We start from the raw sequence: 16936 nt of genomic DNA, 5'->3' as shown, positions 1-16936 counted from the left end.
TCCAGATAAGCATTGCTACAAGTAGTTCAGGAAATGAAGCTCGAAAAAAGTTAAAACCTCGCAATTTTTTCGTCCTGCATGGATTGAGTTGAAATTTTAACAGAAGGTAGGTGATAGCCCAAGGATCAAAATCTATATCGAACCGAAGTGCGCTGAAGGGTTTTAGGGGTGAAAACTACCCCTAATTGTCAAAAATTATAAAATAACATATTAAACCTGAATATGGGTAGGATTTGGTTTGAATTAGTTAAATAATGATTATTTTATACTTTTGAATAGAGTTCCATCATATTTCAATCCTTAAAAAGCAACCCTTGTTAGAGATTAATGTAAAAAAATTACTAATTCTAAAAAAATGATTTCGCCTTGGATCGATTTGGATAAAAATTTGGATTTAAGCTCAACTCACCCTCTGCTTTATAGTTTATGTCATGCTGATGAACCCTGATTGTTCTTAAGGGTGAAAACTACCCCTAATTTTCAAAAATTGTAAAATAACATTACAAATCTTAAGATGAGTGAAATTTGGTTTGGATTAGTTAAATAGTGATTTTTTTTATACTTTAAAATACAATTTCATAAATTTTCAACCCTTAAAAATCAATTGTTATGAGTGCTATAGGTGAAAACAATTTTTTGCCAAAATTTTGCAACTTTTCAACTTTTGAAAATCACCCTTTACAACATTGCAGTTTTTATAAACTAATTTAATAGATATAAATTGAAAAAAGTAGAATTAAATACAAAAAAATTTATCAACATAAAAAGGCACCATATATTCTTATACATTTACATAAATAGTTGAAAATATTTACATTTATAGGTAAAATAATTATAATATTAATTTTATTCGTCATCAATTACATCTTCATCGTGATCTATGTCATCCTCATCTTCTTCAATTATTGGTGGACTATTATTACACCCTTCACCTGAGCACCCAGAACAAGTAGAGTTACAGTATAAACCAACTTTTCTGCACCCACATGAAACGCCGCATCCTTTTTTGGATTGGCAAAAAATAATTTTCAAAAGTTCGTCGGGTGCAGGTTGTTTGTTCATGCGTACGGGTAATAACAAACCATCTTTGAAATACCATCCCCAATCTGTTGCTCTGATATTTTCGTTGCCAAGCCACTGTTGAATTTGGTAATAGCATCTTTTTAAATGCTCATCTAAGGCATCAACAGTGGGCAGAAGGGATGATAGCTTAACCGCACAGTTTTTCGTTGTAGCTTTGATGAACTGTTCGTACCGCATCTGCTCGAGAAAAGCTTCCAAATCTTTTATTTTTTTTTTTAACTTGGTAAGCTGCGTGTCTTTAACAGTTCCGTACAACATTATTGCACAGTATCTGCCAGCATCTAAAATATCTTCAAGCTTAGCGTACTACTGTAAAAAATTTCGGCATGTTCCCTCATGTCCGGTCTTTTTTGAAGAATATCAAAAAAAATTTTTTTACCTTTATTGTAAAAAGCAGATACAGTATCACAACCAGTAAAAGCATGGGAAAAAGCTATTAATTTTGAACTATCTGGGTACCCTATTTCAAAACTTTTAGATGAATATAATGTAGAAGAAGAATTTTTTTTCCCAAGTTTGAGAAAATAAATATCTTCCTCTATTTTTTCTAAATTAGCTCTGGCTGTTAAGATAACAAGGATGTCGATATATTCTGCTACAATGATTTTTTATAAATCTGACCTATCCTGAGTAGCCAATTCAACGACTAGCCCGTCAGCTTCACCTTCACTTTGATGGCATTGAATATATTGATTCTTAAATTCCGCTATAAGTGGTTGTATAAATTTATTTTTATTTTCATAATTTGAAAAAAATAGATCTTGGGTCACAGAAACAGGCATGTTTGGTGTGATCTGATAAACTTTACAACAACATTTTTTTGAGCGACGGTTTCTTTCTATTATTTTCGTACTGTTCTCATTGTAGCTGTCGAAGATGACGGTAATGTTGTCACCAAAATTAATTGGTTTTTTTAACGTATTTCCTTCATTTTTAACGATGGAGTGTTTCTTCAAAAACTATTTTGTAGAGGTTTTTAAGAGCTACAAGGATCTGTGAATTAAATCTTTTTGGAACCCTTGGTTTTTAAATGGGGTGCGCTTAAAGGGCTCAAAAAAGATGGTGCTTGATCGTAAATCGACGCTTTAAACGGCTATATCTCGCTAAATATTCATTGTACAACAAATCTAAATAAAAGAAAATTTTAGTCATTAAAAAAGCTACAATTTAGTACATTTTAATTTTTTTCATATATTCAGTATTTTCGGGAATATTTAAAAAAAGAAGGGTAAAAAATATGAAATTGTAAATCGTTTCTCGCTTTAAGCTGTACTTTTTCTAAAACTAAGCATTTTAAATGGGTCAAACTTCTTGGACGTATTAACAATACATGTACAAAGAGAATTGCAGAAGTGTTAAGATCGATTTTGATTATGGAGGTTGTTAGGGGGTTGTTTTCATCGATTTTTTCGTAAAAAAATGAGGTATTGGCCTTATTTTCATCATAACTCACTCAATTTTTGAGCTAGAGTCTTTTTTTTGTGATAAGTCTATTTATGCTCTTTAAAAAAGGTTCTATGAGTTTTATTCCAAAAATGCATCATTTTCCCGATATTTGACTTTGAATCTTTCAAATTTGGCATTTGAAGAAAACCGCTGAACATTAATAGGACGTATTTTGGTTCCTATTATATCGCAAAAATATTTTACAAAATGAATTGTATTTGTCTTTTTAAAAGCTACAAATTTGTTCTCTACAATTTTTTTGATAAAATGCACCATTTTCGAGTTATTCGCGAAAAATCGATTAAAAACGTCGATTTTTTCGTCTAAAAGTTGTTACTTTCAATCGCGAATAACTTGAAAAATATCAGTTTTACAAAAAAAAATGTAGAAAACATTTTTGTTTAGAATCACTTTTTTAATCGAAACCTGTGGTTAAAACGTAAAAAAATGTTTCTCCTCCGAGATGGGGTGGCAACCACCCCCAAGGCTTTGGCGCACTTTGGTTCGATATAGATTTTGATCCTTAAACTATTACCTACCTTCTGTTAAAATTTCAAGTCAATCCACGCAGGACGAAAAAATTGCGAGGTGAAATGCTTCATTTCCTGGACTAAAGGAACAGATACAACTATCTGAATTATTTTTCAGTAAATTACAGCTTTTTATTTGGTCATTTTTGTCCTTTTTTTCACTCAATTAAGTACCTCAATATTATTGATATCTCAAACACTTGGCAGAAAAAAATATATTTCTTATGTAAAAATGTCCAATTTTAAACAGATCCCATTTGGACTAAAGTACATAGTACCATTAGTACCATAGTATAATTTGTGTAGTAGGTATTATTATATATCGCGTTATAGAAGTTATAATATATCTCGTTTAAAATAAATAATTCAGACAACAAACCAGACAGATTGTTGGTAATATTTTATTAATATTGTATCATTTCTAAAGTAATATGCATGTAGTGCAATTCCGAATGCGCTAAAACGATAATCGACCGGAAATCGCTACGTAAATTTCCTTAATGAATAAATTAAACTAATCTCTAGATAGTAAAAGTACTTACTGTTCTTTATTTCTTCGGCGAGCAGTGCGACCTTGCCAGTTTTTTTAATGATGAAGATATCCTTGGCTTCGGGGGAGTCGACAGCTACACCTATTTTAACAAAACGGTTCATGCCTGTCGTTGAGCTAATTTCAAATGTTCACCAAAAGTAACCAGATTTATAAATATTGCATTGTTTATCATTAAACCATAAAATTTTTATTTATTTCTAAGCAATGATACGTGTAGTAATCGTAGGTGTCAAGGGCGAATGATTATATAAAATTGAAAAAAAAAAAAGATAAAAAAGTCTCGACTTAAAAATTTGTTTTCGATTCAGAATAACTGTTTATACAGACACAAGAAAATATTATGGAATGTAGTAGAGTAAAGTTTGACTTGTTTTATATTTTTGATGTTGTCTTGTAACAAATTTGAAGAGATGACTGTTAAATGTCTGTCCTCATACTTCTGACAGTCTTTTCAACTGTTACTTAAGAAAAGTTTTCATAATCATTGGTGCTTCAGCCTAGTTGAGTTTCGACCTTTCTAAGATTATTCCCCCATCATCCTATTCGTTGAAGAGTGATGTCAGATTTTATTGCCTTTTTCATCTATACCATCTCTTCATCTTCAACCTTGGTCTACCTCTTTATTTAGTTCACGCTATACAGCGTGTTTGCGACGTGGTCCTCTCTGACCTTCAGTTTTGCGCATTAGGGCCTAGATATGAGACCTTTCGCTGTTTAGCAATGTTTAGAAGATCTCTTTGGATATTAACTCTTCTTAAGACCTCTCCATTTGTAGTATGGTGGACCTATGGAATTTTAAGCAACATTTTGTGGCACCGCACTTCGAATGCATCAATATGGTTTAGCTTACTTACTTTATCGTACTTTAAGTGACCAAATTTCGCTACCGAAAATAATTATTGGCCATATGTAGCATTTAAGACACGAATATGGATTCCCAAAGGATTTTCGTGCTGAGAACGGTGGTTTCCTCAAGGGAGTCTCCCTAAGGGAGAAATATATTAAATATTTAGTCTACTATAAATCATTATAGTTACTTTTGTGAACAAATAATAATCGAAATACATACCAGCTGAGTCATATCCACGGTATTCCAATCGTTTGAGACCGTTTACCAATAATTCTAAGATTTCTTCCCTCTTCTTGGGAGTCAAGTAATTCAAATAACCAAAAATTCCTGCAACAATAAAAAATTATAATAAATGTACAAGCGGATAATAAATTAGTTATAAAAATACACACTCTCAGTTCTGATCGTGAAATCGCACCATTGATATAACAGTAGTTTTTCTGTCTTTTTAAGAGTCGTATACACACGACCCATAGCAACAATACTAATCGAAACCCTCGTTACAGCGGCTCAACTATATAATATAAAGTAATCAAATGGTGAATATAGATATATGTAGGACGATGATGCCAATCAATCGTCAATTGTGATACCACTATGTCATGGGAAATACGGCTCTTACTGTAGACCCGGATCAACGGGTCTGGATCGCTTAAAAGACCCAGGTCAACCATCCGGGTTTCGGGTCATTTGGATCTTTAGTCATGGAACTGTCTTTCTTTGAAAAATTGTCTGTACAATAAACAAAAGTATTTTTCTCAAAAAACGAATGATAATAACACGTGCTCTTTTTTTCGATCATGGAAACATACTGGCTTTCGTGTTGCACTATGTTGCTTCTCACCATTTGAATTCGTATACAAGCAATACCTGGACACAACCAAACTTATATGGAATCACCATGTATTTCAAACTAATATTTATTTCTTTTAAAAAAACTTGTTAATGTTGCGAGGAATAAAGGTTTTTAGTGAAAATAAACAAACCAACAAAACAATCAGATAACACTGCCCGGCACGGTATAGACTATTTATTTTAGTTGTAAATTGAACGAAAATAAATAAACTAACTTTCGCTTTCTAAAAGAAAAATAGGCCTTATTTGGGGTTAACGTATGTGCAAACGGAAAATATTATTGGTCTTTTGGAGCAATGAATGTCTCAGAGGGACATAGCTACGGCGGTAGGTATAACACAGGGCGTTGTGTCGAAAACCTATGCCAGGTATCAAGAGTTAGAAACGCTTAAGAATAGACCAAGATAAAGTCGCCAAAAAGTAACAACGGCTTGCTACGATCATTTTATTGACCAAGTAACTAGAAGAGACCCAACAATTTCTCACCCACAACTCCAAAAGCAGCTTTTGGAAGGTACAGGTGTAAGTTTTTTGATTTGATCGCCTAAATTGGTGTCTTCAATACCAAAACTGGAACATTGGAAGTTGGCAAAATGTGCTATTTCAGAGGAAACCAAAATTTGTGTAAAATCATATGAACTATGAATTCTTGTAATTAGAGGGCAAGGAAGACAAGCAACAACGGAAACAGTCAGATCTGTTTAAGACCTAAAGGAGGAAGTGTTATGTTCTGAGGAAGTAATATGGTCGGTGAAAAAACTTTAACTTTCATTCAACCAACTTTAATAGCTCGAAGGTATGTTAAATCAATTTTAGAACCTCTAGTTAGACTCTGAAAACGTGCAATGGGAAAAAATTTATTTTTCATGCATGATAATGCACCCCCACATACCAGCAGAGTCAATACAGACTTCCTTGAAGCAGAATATATCGCTATTCTGTAGTAACCTGCCTGCTCACCCGACCTTAACCCTAGAGCATTTATGGGATACGCTTAAAAAAGAATTAGACCTGTCCGGGATAATCCACAAAACACCGTACAGGTAGTACAAATTGGGGCTTGCATAAAGCCTAGGGTTAGTAACATCACTGACTACTAAAAAAACATAAATAAATAAAAACAATCTAAACATCATTCCTTGTACATTGAAATTTTGTATGCTATTGACTTTAAAACAAATAGTTTCAATATTATTATTTAGGAATTTATGGGTTTCTTTAATTTTTATATATTTTAAAATAAATATTCGTTGACTTCGTAGGTTGGACCTTTTAAATTAGCTTAGAATAATAAAAAATATCAGATAATTCCATATAAGTTTGGTTGTATGTACATTCACCAATACATGGAACAGAAATGGCATATAAACATAAATACTTTTTGGATAATTAAGATAACCAGGGATACAATCTTTGCCTTTCGCACCACCAAACGAGAGGATTCTTTTTTCTTTCAAGGTTTGGCTCTTCAGAAAACATTTTGATTTTGGCGATGACGCCTGCTGTTGGACTTGTCACATGCAAAGAGTTTTTACACATGTATCAAAAGCCTGCCAAATCATATCGTAATTTTCTGTATTGTCCAATAGGTCCTTCTTGATATTTTCATTTGTTTTATTAACGGTTTAATTTTCAACAGATTGATATTCTATAAGATGAACTAGTTCATCCTGAATTTGATTTTAAACTCTTTTTAAATTGTCTTCATTGCTGAATGCGTTTATTTTAAATATCGGATCCAAGAAAGAAGCTTTACCCAGTATATTATTGTTTTCAGGATTTCCAAAATGGACAATAATCGAGGCAAGCAGATAATGTATTACAGTTCTTCCTGCTTGACTAAATACTTTAACTTTAATTCGTTCTAAAGACGAAAGTAATACTTTTATAATACGTATAATTTTAGAGAAGGTTACTCGCTTTTCTGTGCTCATTTCAACAATAACTGATTCAAAATGCTTTAAAATATGGGAAAGTTCTTTTAATATCGTCCAATCTTTTTCAGTTTGAAAGATTCATAGGATTGAGCAAAAGACCAACTGTTGCAGCCAAAGGTCCCGATAATGTAACTAGTCTCTCAAACATATAGTATGTCGAGTTCCACATGGTTGCCACATCATTAATCAACTTAAGGGGGTTCCATCTGGTTTCATTTGATTTTGAGTAGGTATAATTTTTAAAAATAAATTTAAACAAATGATATAAGACTAATAGTTAAGTGCAAAACGAAGCCTTTCAGTTCTAGTTCTAATTCCAATCAATTCAAAGCAAACAAAAATTTCAAACTAACAAAGTGAAATATTAGATCCTTTTTCTGGACCATCGTCCTGCCAATTCGGGGGTGAAAACCTTAAAACCGGGGGTCCATAAACTGGACTATGACCTCCCCTTATGTTGTAGGTATGACAATATCAGACCAAATCCATTTAAAGAAATTAAATCATGTTAATTTTAAAAAGCCCGCTTTCTATGTTGGTTCCTTTCTTAAAAAAAATGAATAATCAAAAACGATTTAAAGAATATTTATTGGATAAAACGTTCTACTCCTTAGTAGGAATTTTTGCACTTTTGCTATTTTCGTACTCGTATATGTGTAAATTTTATATATGTTATTTTTTTTGTGACTTGCCTTTATACTTTTTGCTTTCTTTGTTTATTTCATTACGTTAAAACGCCAATTTAAGCTTACGTAATAAACCTACAGCCTTGCCTACTTCGTCAAATAATTTGTCTTATATAAAGATCCTTGTTTTTACTGTTATATATATGCTTCTTCGAAATACTAATTATATCACAAAAAGGCTTTAAATCTTCATCGTAAACAAAATAACACAACATTTCCTGTTAAATAAGAGATACGGCCGATAGATACGATAAAAACTATATTTAAAAATAGCTCATTTGTTAATTTTGAAAACTAACCGATAAATTATGTTAAACATATTTTAATGTTTCGACTATTTAAAGCAAATAACCGGTTCATAAAATTTATTTGTTTTGGTACAAATTAAAAAACGATTTTAGAACCGCTAAGTTTAAAGCAAAAAATTAGTAGTGCATTAATTATCAATTTTATTACAGTTTTATTTCGTTAATCGTTAAAAAATATGCGTAATCAATTAGTTTACCGCAGAAACAAACTCTAACAAATAAGTACTACTCAACTAATATAATTATAATACACACATCAAAATAATCTAGGGGACAAAAACAAAATGCGAGATTACAGAAGAATTTTAAATATTTTTAATAAAAAGTTTTTAACAAGTGCCCTGAATAAAAAATATAATATTTTTATTTTTTCTTAGAATCATCGCAATAGCTATTAAGAAAATTAAAAGAGAACTCCATAACTCAAAAAAAATAATAAAAAAAAATCAACAACTGATTTGTTGCTTATCACCTTCCAAAAAAGTAGTCTTTAGGTTACGTTAGTATAATGTATCTATGGTCTGAGTTTTGTTTTACCAACCCAAATAGATACACTTCTTTACACACAACTGTCCCTGTTGCACATTGGCTCAGAACTTATAATGTCCCTAGGCGTTATATAACAACCATAACTAGGCTTAAATTTGGACATGTTTGTTTTCCTGCTCATCTTGCAAGGATTCATGTGATCGAGAGTAAAAACTGTGTGGAATGTGGAGTAGAAGGTGACCTAGATCATGTAATTTTTGGTTGTGCCAAATATAATTTGGAATCCACCTTATTATACAATAATATAGTTCATATTACCGGTAAATCTCCGTTTAACGTTTTATCTGCCCTAGCGACTCAAAATAGATTAATTTACGATTGCATAATCGATTTTTTGACCAAATGTAATATTTTTCTTTAGTTAAAAAAAAAAATGTTTTTACTTTTTACCTTTGTTTTCTCTCCTTTATATATTTAATCCTATTTACCGTGGCCTAGTTCTCCTGTGTATGTTATATATTATAATGTCCTGATGGGCCCCTGGACGTGAAGCGAGTGACCGCTTCACGAGATGTTAATTGTATGTGTTTATGGATATATATATATATATGTGTATGTATATATATATATATATATATATATATATATATATATATATATTTTCTCTTCTTTTTGTTAAATGTTGTACTGATGTTCCAACTTTAAATTTATCTATTTTAGTCTATTCGATTGCAAATCACTCACAAACTTTTTACTGCGCCTAATGAGATTAAAAGATCATGTAACTGGCTGTATGGCAAACTGCCGGCCGAAGCCATAAAAAGAAAAAAAAAAAAAAAAAAAAAAAAGTATAATGTATAACCTTCACGGTTGTTGATTACTGTCCTACATCTGTAAGGCAAACTCATGATGAGATAGTCAATGTCTTGCCGCAGTATTCTCTTCCACTCCATTGAAAGACCCTCAAAGAGTTGTAAAATCCGTCTGCCCAATAAGTCTAATACATGCTCAATTAGGTTTAAATCTAGCGATTGCGCAGGCCATGGTAAAACCTCAATTTCATTATCTTCGAGGAATGTTCGCACGACCCTCGCAGTATGCGGGAATTGGGGACCAGCTTGTTGTGCAAAGGGTACAAAAATAGGTTCGAGAATACTATCACGGTAGTCTGATGCATTTTGAATCCGTTCCAGACAACCGAGATTGGTTCTTCCACCAAAAGTGATGCCACCCCATACCATTATATTGCCGTCTTGCTATGAACCTCCTGCAGAGTGGTTAATCGTTGAGCATTGCCAGATCATCTTCAAATTCTTGTCCGTCTAGTATATGGTACAGATCCAAAGGGACTCATCTGTGAACAAAGTAGAGGCCCACTCACGTCTAACCCAATTTGCGTGTTTTTGTGTCCACTCAAGTCGATGAGCGCGATCTCCTCTGAATAACACAGGCAATCTCACAGGTCTTCGAGCATTTAACTCTACTTCATGCAATCTATTTCTAAGGGTTTTCCCAGTTACAAACACCTGATGGGTCTCTTACAGCCTCATTTGTAATTGTGATGCAGTTACAGTGCGATCTCGCAAAGCAACCTAACAGAACAGTCTTCAATCTATTTGGTTATCCTTGTATGGCCTTTATGACGTTCAGCAATATGACCAGTGTCTTGACACCTTAACCACAAATGATTAATGACACTTCTGTGTGGAGGAGCCCAGCAACGTCTTTTTGACTTCTGCCAGCTTGAAGCATCCCGATAGCACGCCACTGCGTTTCGCTATTTTAAAGATGTCTCTCCATTATTATCAATTGCAAAACTTAATAAAAATCCACATAGACATCGAAAACCTAGTACCAATAAAGAAATACTACTTTTTATCTTATAGAAAAAAAAAAAACGCATATTGAAGTTGTGTTAAATTTTTTATATGTAAGTTATATATGGGAAACGGAAAACATCGATTTACCAAGAATCTGTACGCCGTTGAAAAAAAATGTTTCAAATAACTTTCAAATTTAGCTGAGATGTTTTTTAACAAAAATTTTTATTAGCACTTTTTGTGTAAAATGGACCATTCTCTCAGAAACAACGCTTGAAGTGATCATTGATTTTGAATGTCAGTAAAGGTACGTTTAGATCACTATTGCATGGAATTTTTGTGTCAGACATAGTAGTAGGAGAGCTGGTAGGCATTTTTTGGGTAGGTATTTGGGGCATTCTGAAAAATTTTCAGATACCTCTTCCGTAATATCCTAATAAAGAAATGCAGACCTGGTTGGAGGGTAGCGGTCATTTAACAACGCTTAAATTTGATTTAATGTAAAAAATTGTCTTACAGAAAACATCATTTGAGACAATTTGAATTTTTTTTGAAGTGAAAACTTCTTAAGCGACGTTATGCACTTTTTGGATGAGGAAAAAGCATTAAATACGCGACAGATTTTTGCGACCATCACCGCTATGCAAATTAGCCGCAAAGCCGCACAGCTCGAGAACGGTTCGACGAATAGTGACATATGAGGTCTCGTTGAAAAGGGGAGAAGGTAACGTGTACAACGACGGAAAAATAAACATGGCAACATTGCTAAAACGGCATTACACGATATCTCCGTTGTTATTGGTCCGATTGGAGCATGTGATGAGTTAGATGAAAGGGTGAGGGATAAATATTATATAATATAGGAAAACCAAACAAGGCGACTACGAAAAGGGCACTACACGGCATCTTCGTTATTAACGATCGTATAGTTACATAGAAGATATCAGATGTCACTATGGATTAAAATAGATTTACTAATAGACAAATTCTGATGCATTGTCTTAAACAAGGCTTTTGTCTGAGTACACAATAAACAACTGATCGAATTCTAACATCCGACATAGCATACGAAAGTGCAGGATATAACGAATATATTAAGATAGAAAAAACAAACAAGACGACTACCAAAAGGACACTACTGATTTTAATTCATAAATTAAGTATTTTACATTGTAAAAAATTATATTCTATTGCTATTTATGTTATAATCGGTGGTTTCTAAGGGTTGAAAATTTGTATTTAAGTACAAATTATCATTGAATGTGTTTATTTTACTTAATTCAATCAGATTTTAATGCATAAAATGCTTAAATACGTGTTTTCCTGTTTTTTCAACTTAGGGGTAGTTTTAACCCCTTAAAAAGCACACTTTGCCTATATATAACTTTTGCAAAGGAGGATAAGACAATCTTAAATCCAAATTTTGAGCGAAATCCATGTAATCCAACAGAATTGGGAGGAAAGGTCGTGTTTAATGTCGTGACTAATAATGTCATCCTCATGTAGTTGTTGAATATATTTAGTTTTTTTAATTTAAATTTAAAACAAAGTATTTGAAAATTGTTCTTATTTCTAATTAAACATTTTATAAACTAGACATCTGTAGATTTTTTTATATATTTTCATTTCGGTCAAATCTAAAAACCGTTATGTTTATTTTGCGGGGTCGGTAACCAGGTCTGTCTGTCTATGTACATGATTGAAATGTAAATAGTTATTCGATGAATATTTGAAGTGTGCATCGCTACACAATCGATATATTTACTTAATCACACAAATATAGTGCAAATATCAAAACGTTAAAAAATGCATACATTTTAAGCACATATTAAATATTTGAATATTTAATAAAGTAAATATTTGAATTTTTTTTCACATTTTCCTTTCCGTATACAGTGTGTCAATTTTAAAACTTACAATGGGCTATATCTCACGAACAAAAGCTGATATCGAAAAATGCTTGAAACTGTTTCTAGGATAGTAAGGGGGAACTAAAAAGGCATGAAAGATGCATCTACCCCCTAGGCCCCACCCACCACAACCAAAAAAGTTTAAATTGCAAACCCCTACTTGTGATACATCATTGAAAAGAATATAAAAAAATGCTATTAGATGGTCTAAATAATAATTATACAGGATGAAGCAATAATTGGCTTAAATGGAAAATTTAATGAGGTTTTTGTTACAAAACACAAATTATTCAAGAGCTAGGCGATGATGATCCAGATCGACGAATTGAGTTTTGTGAACTCATGACTGAAAGAATTCGCGTTGAACCGAGAATGTTAAAACATATTTGTTTCACTGATGAATGTACTTTTAGTACACTTAGGCACCGGTTGGATACTAATTATCCGAACCAAAGGATTGGAAAGAGAGGTCCTATTCAGTAGTCACCGAGGTCACCAGACTTACCGCCACCTGACTTTTTTCTGTGGGGTTACCTCAAGTCAGTTGTTTATAAAACTCAACCTGCGTCACTAGGGGAATTGCGAGAAAGAATTACGCAAGCATGTCGCGCTATTACTAGAACAACATTTACCAAAGTTCGTGAAGAATTTGAAAAACGGCTGTATTATTTTTTACAAAACAACGGAACCCACTTTGAACATGTATTTAATTGACATTTTTAACAAATTTGTAGTTCAACAAAAACCTCATTAAATTTTGCATTTAAGTCAAAGTTTCACAATTATTGCTTAACCCTGTATAATTATTATTTATACCATTGGATAGCATTTTTTATAGTCTTATTAATGATGTATCACAGCTAGGGATTTGCAATTTAAACTTTTTTGGTTGTGGTGGGTGGGGCCTAGGGGGTTGATGGGGGTGAGTTGTCTTTTACGTCATTTTAGTTCCCCCTTACTATCGTAGAAACGGTTTCAAGCAGTTTTCTATATCAGCTTTTGTTCGTGAGATATAGCCCATTGTAAGTTATAAAATTGACACACTGTATAAATAAAATATTATTATTTTTCTTAGTGACATACAAGGTCACCAGAGTAAATTTCCCTTTTCAAAAAGGTATCAAAGACAAAGTTGTAAAGTCAGAAATTATTAACTACCGTAGCATCAAAACGTACCAAAGCAGATTTATTTTTTAAAAATAATGGTGTCATACATCTTGCAAACTCCAAAATCCAATAGCACTCTTGCAAACTTTTGCGTAAGTGTTGAAACACACGTTGCGTTGGCATAAAGCACTTGGAATATTGTTAGTTTTTCAAGTATCCTCACAAAAAAAATCTAAAGACGTGAGGTCAAGTGAGCTTTGGGGCCATTCAATGTCGCCATGTAAGGAGATGAGACTGTACTATACAAACTGAATTTTTAACGGATGAAAAACAAATCCTGATTTAAAATGCGTTGGACGTTTGGACGACTATTTTGTAATGTCTGTGCAACCTTACGAGTAGATCCCTGGACCCTGGTAAGTGCCTCTTCGAGAATATGCTCAGAATTAAGATTAAAAAGCAGTAGTGACAAGATGTACAACTGTCCAACCTCACGGACAATTTCAATTGCTTCAGAAGTATCTAGATCAATTCTGAGATTTGCTTGCTAGTGATAGTATAGATTTTATATATTTCCTTAAGTATTGCCATCTATTCCTATTAATCCAATAATTTACATCAATTGTCCATGTCTAATTTTATTGAATGCTTTATTAAAATATATAAAGCACATGCACACAGAATGATTGACATATCTAGACCTCTGAACCAGTACTTGCAAGCTGAATAATGCCTCTTACGACTCCTTCACCTTTTTAATGTATGGTAACAGAGATACGAAATTCCAGATATAAGGAAAACAGCTTTTCATAGTTTTTATTGAAGTAGGCCAACAAACGTGACTGCAGAAACCATAGAGGCAGTAGTTTACTGAATACTACCTAACAAATCTACCAGAAAATCCTAACAAAGGAAAATTTATGAAGTGATATTTTTATTCTCAAAAAATTCATCGAGTAAAAGCAGGAAATTTAACCTGAAAATTCATATAGCCAGTATAAGACAATCAAAACATAAATAGTTTTTAAATTTTGTAAAAGACAGTGATCGATTACTATTTGCAAAATGCAACTATGTATTGCAAAATATAATTTTTTAATTTGCACCTAAAATTTAGCGTGTAACCTTTTAAGATAAGACAAAACAGAACAAGATAATTGTAATTGATCTCGAAATCAAATCTGATTAGAATGATAAATTTACTAGATTTATTAAATACTATGATTAAATGTTTACCGATGTCTCTAGATACAATCGATAAGATTAGAGAAATTTATAAATAATGACGTAGAAGACAATTCCATATAAGGGTTTTCGGAAAAGGACAGAAAAAAGTAAAATCATCACGAGAAAGCACATGACATATATAAGATGGGTGCAAAAATTACATTTTCTTATATAATTACCATATCCTCAACTTATATTCCTTAATATCCAAAATATTTCATAACATTGTGAGGGGAAGTTCCTGTTGTCGTTGTCCACGGCGTTTTATACCTTTACCGGTATTCCATCTCCTATCTCCAGCGAGCATCCATGGTAGACTATTTGTATTCTGTTTACAGCTGCTCTAAAGAGCTAATTTGAAGAACATTTGAATGATAACTTGCAGGAGCTGGTATTTCGTCGCTCTCATCACATGACCTAGATATTGTAACTTTTATATCTGTATTTCCTTGTTCAATTCTGTTTTTTTTTCAGTCTTCGCAAAAGCTTTGCATTGGTAACTCGGTCTAAGATATTTTTAGTATTCTTCTGCAAAAACACATCTCAAAACATTCAATACTATACAATAAAATACTAAACATGTAACATCTTAATCTGAGCAAGTTGTTACCTAAAGTTTTTTTACAAAAGAATTGTTTCATTTTTATAAATGAACTGCGTGCAATTTTAAATCGTGATCTTAGTTCTACCAAGAGAATATTATCTTTTATTAGCGTGCCAAGATACTTGTATTTTTGCACACGTTCTACATTTTGGTTAGCAATAATGAGTTGGACATTATTATTTGATCTCTTAGTAAATATCAGAAACTTTTTTGTCTAGGTTTATGTTTAAGCCATAGTTTAGACAAGCCCTATTCGTTCTGTGCAGCTCACGGGAGGGGGTATATGTCACGTTTAAAGCACTCATATCGGCCAAATTTGTCATCATCGTAAGATTTTTATAATATTACATATAATTGTTCAAAACGATTGTACGTAATATTTGTTGCATCGCAACCTGTTACAGTAATAGTAAAAATAATCGATTTTCCAGTCAAAATCATAAAAGGTATTAATATGAACTGTAGATCGCAGCTATAGGGTTTAATTTATATAGATTGAAATTTTTATGTAATGTTTACTGTATTGTTCATCATCATAGTCATTAACATCGCAGATGTGTTGTGGTTCATCATTGAGCTTCAGCAGCTCGGATAGTCTGATTGTTATAACTGTGAAACAATAATACCAATTATATTTATAATAATGTAATAGTATATTAATACTATTACAATAATATATAAATATAATTTATATTAGGTAAAGAGAAATAAGAATAAGACTTACAATCAATTTATTCTACCACCAGCGACCGGTTTCGCATACTATAATTTTCTATGCAACCTCAGGTCAACGCTTCATGGCAAACTAAATGCTGAAAATACAATAACCCGTATTGGGGTGCTGTCTATCCCAATATCATAGAGTGCAATTTATTAAGTGTAATTCCAATTAATTAAATAAATATTTAATTGAAAAATGAAAATTAAATAATCTTACTTAAATGCCGATACAAGGATTATTATTAAATGTTGAGATCGGTCATAATAATTCTTGTATCGGCATTTAAGCAAGATTATTTAATTTTCATTTTTCATTTAATTAATTTGAATTTACACATAATAAATTGTACACATATTGGCATAATTGCTATATATTCTGTACTAGACAGCACCCTAATACGGGTTATTGTATTTTCAGCATTTAGTTTGCCATTTACCGTTGACCAGATGATGCATAAAAAATTATAGAATGCGAAACCGGTCGTCAGTGATGAATAAATTGATTGTGAGTAAGTCTTATTCTTATTTCTCTTTACCTAATTTGAAATGGACTCACACAGGCAACATTAATTACAACAGTAAATCTACATTGACAAAAAGTGAGTTAGAATTAGACGGCCTACACCATAGACATAGACATGTGTAGGCCGTTTTAGGATCTCAAAAAATCATTATTGAAATAATTACTGAAACTCGTTTTTAGCACCGATATATATAAATTGGTATTATATATTGTTTAAAAAATATACATAATAAGCTAGTAAAATATTTATAATATATAAATTCAACTTACGTGTTTGTAAATATATCC

General features: G+C 32.2%; 1 protein-coding gene across 4 annotated transcripts in view; it reads right to left on the bottom strand.

Annotated features, from left to right (window-relative positions):
* The window catches only part of LOC140445391 (glutamine--fructose-6-phosphate aminotransferase [isomerizing] 2-like), a 97068-nt gene that overhangs the window by 56727 nt on the left and 23405 nt on the right, over positions 1-16936 (bottom strand). For all 4 annotated transcript variants that reach the window (XM_072537378.1, XM_072537379.1, XM_072537380.1 and 1 more), the window contains exons 2-3: positions 4682-4789; positions 3602-3691 (exon numbers count right to left, since the gene is read on the bottom strand). In XM_072537378.1, coding sequence (XP_072393479.1) covers positions 3602-3691; positions 4682-4789 — 198 coding nt within the window. The remainder of the gene's footprint in view (positions 1-3601; positions 3692-4681; positions 4790-16936) is intronic.

The sequence above is a fragment of the Diabrotica undecimpunctata genome, chromosome 7, assembly GCF_040954645.1.
Source record: "Diabrotica undecimpunctata isolate CICGRU chromosome 7, icDiaUnde3, whole genome shotgun sequence".
Classification (NCBI taxonomy): Eukaryota; Metazoa; Arthropoda; class Insecta; order Coleoptera; family Chrysomelidae; genus Diabrotica; species Diabrotica undecimpunctata.
The sequence above is the reverse complement of the archived record's forward strand: the minus strand, read 5'-3'. Positions and strand labels throughout refer to the sequence as shown.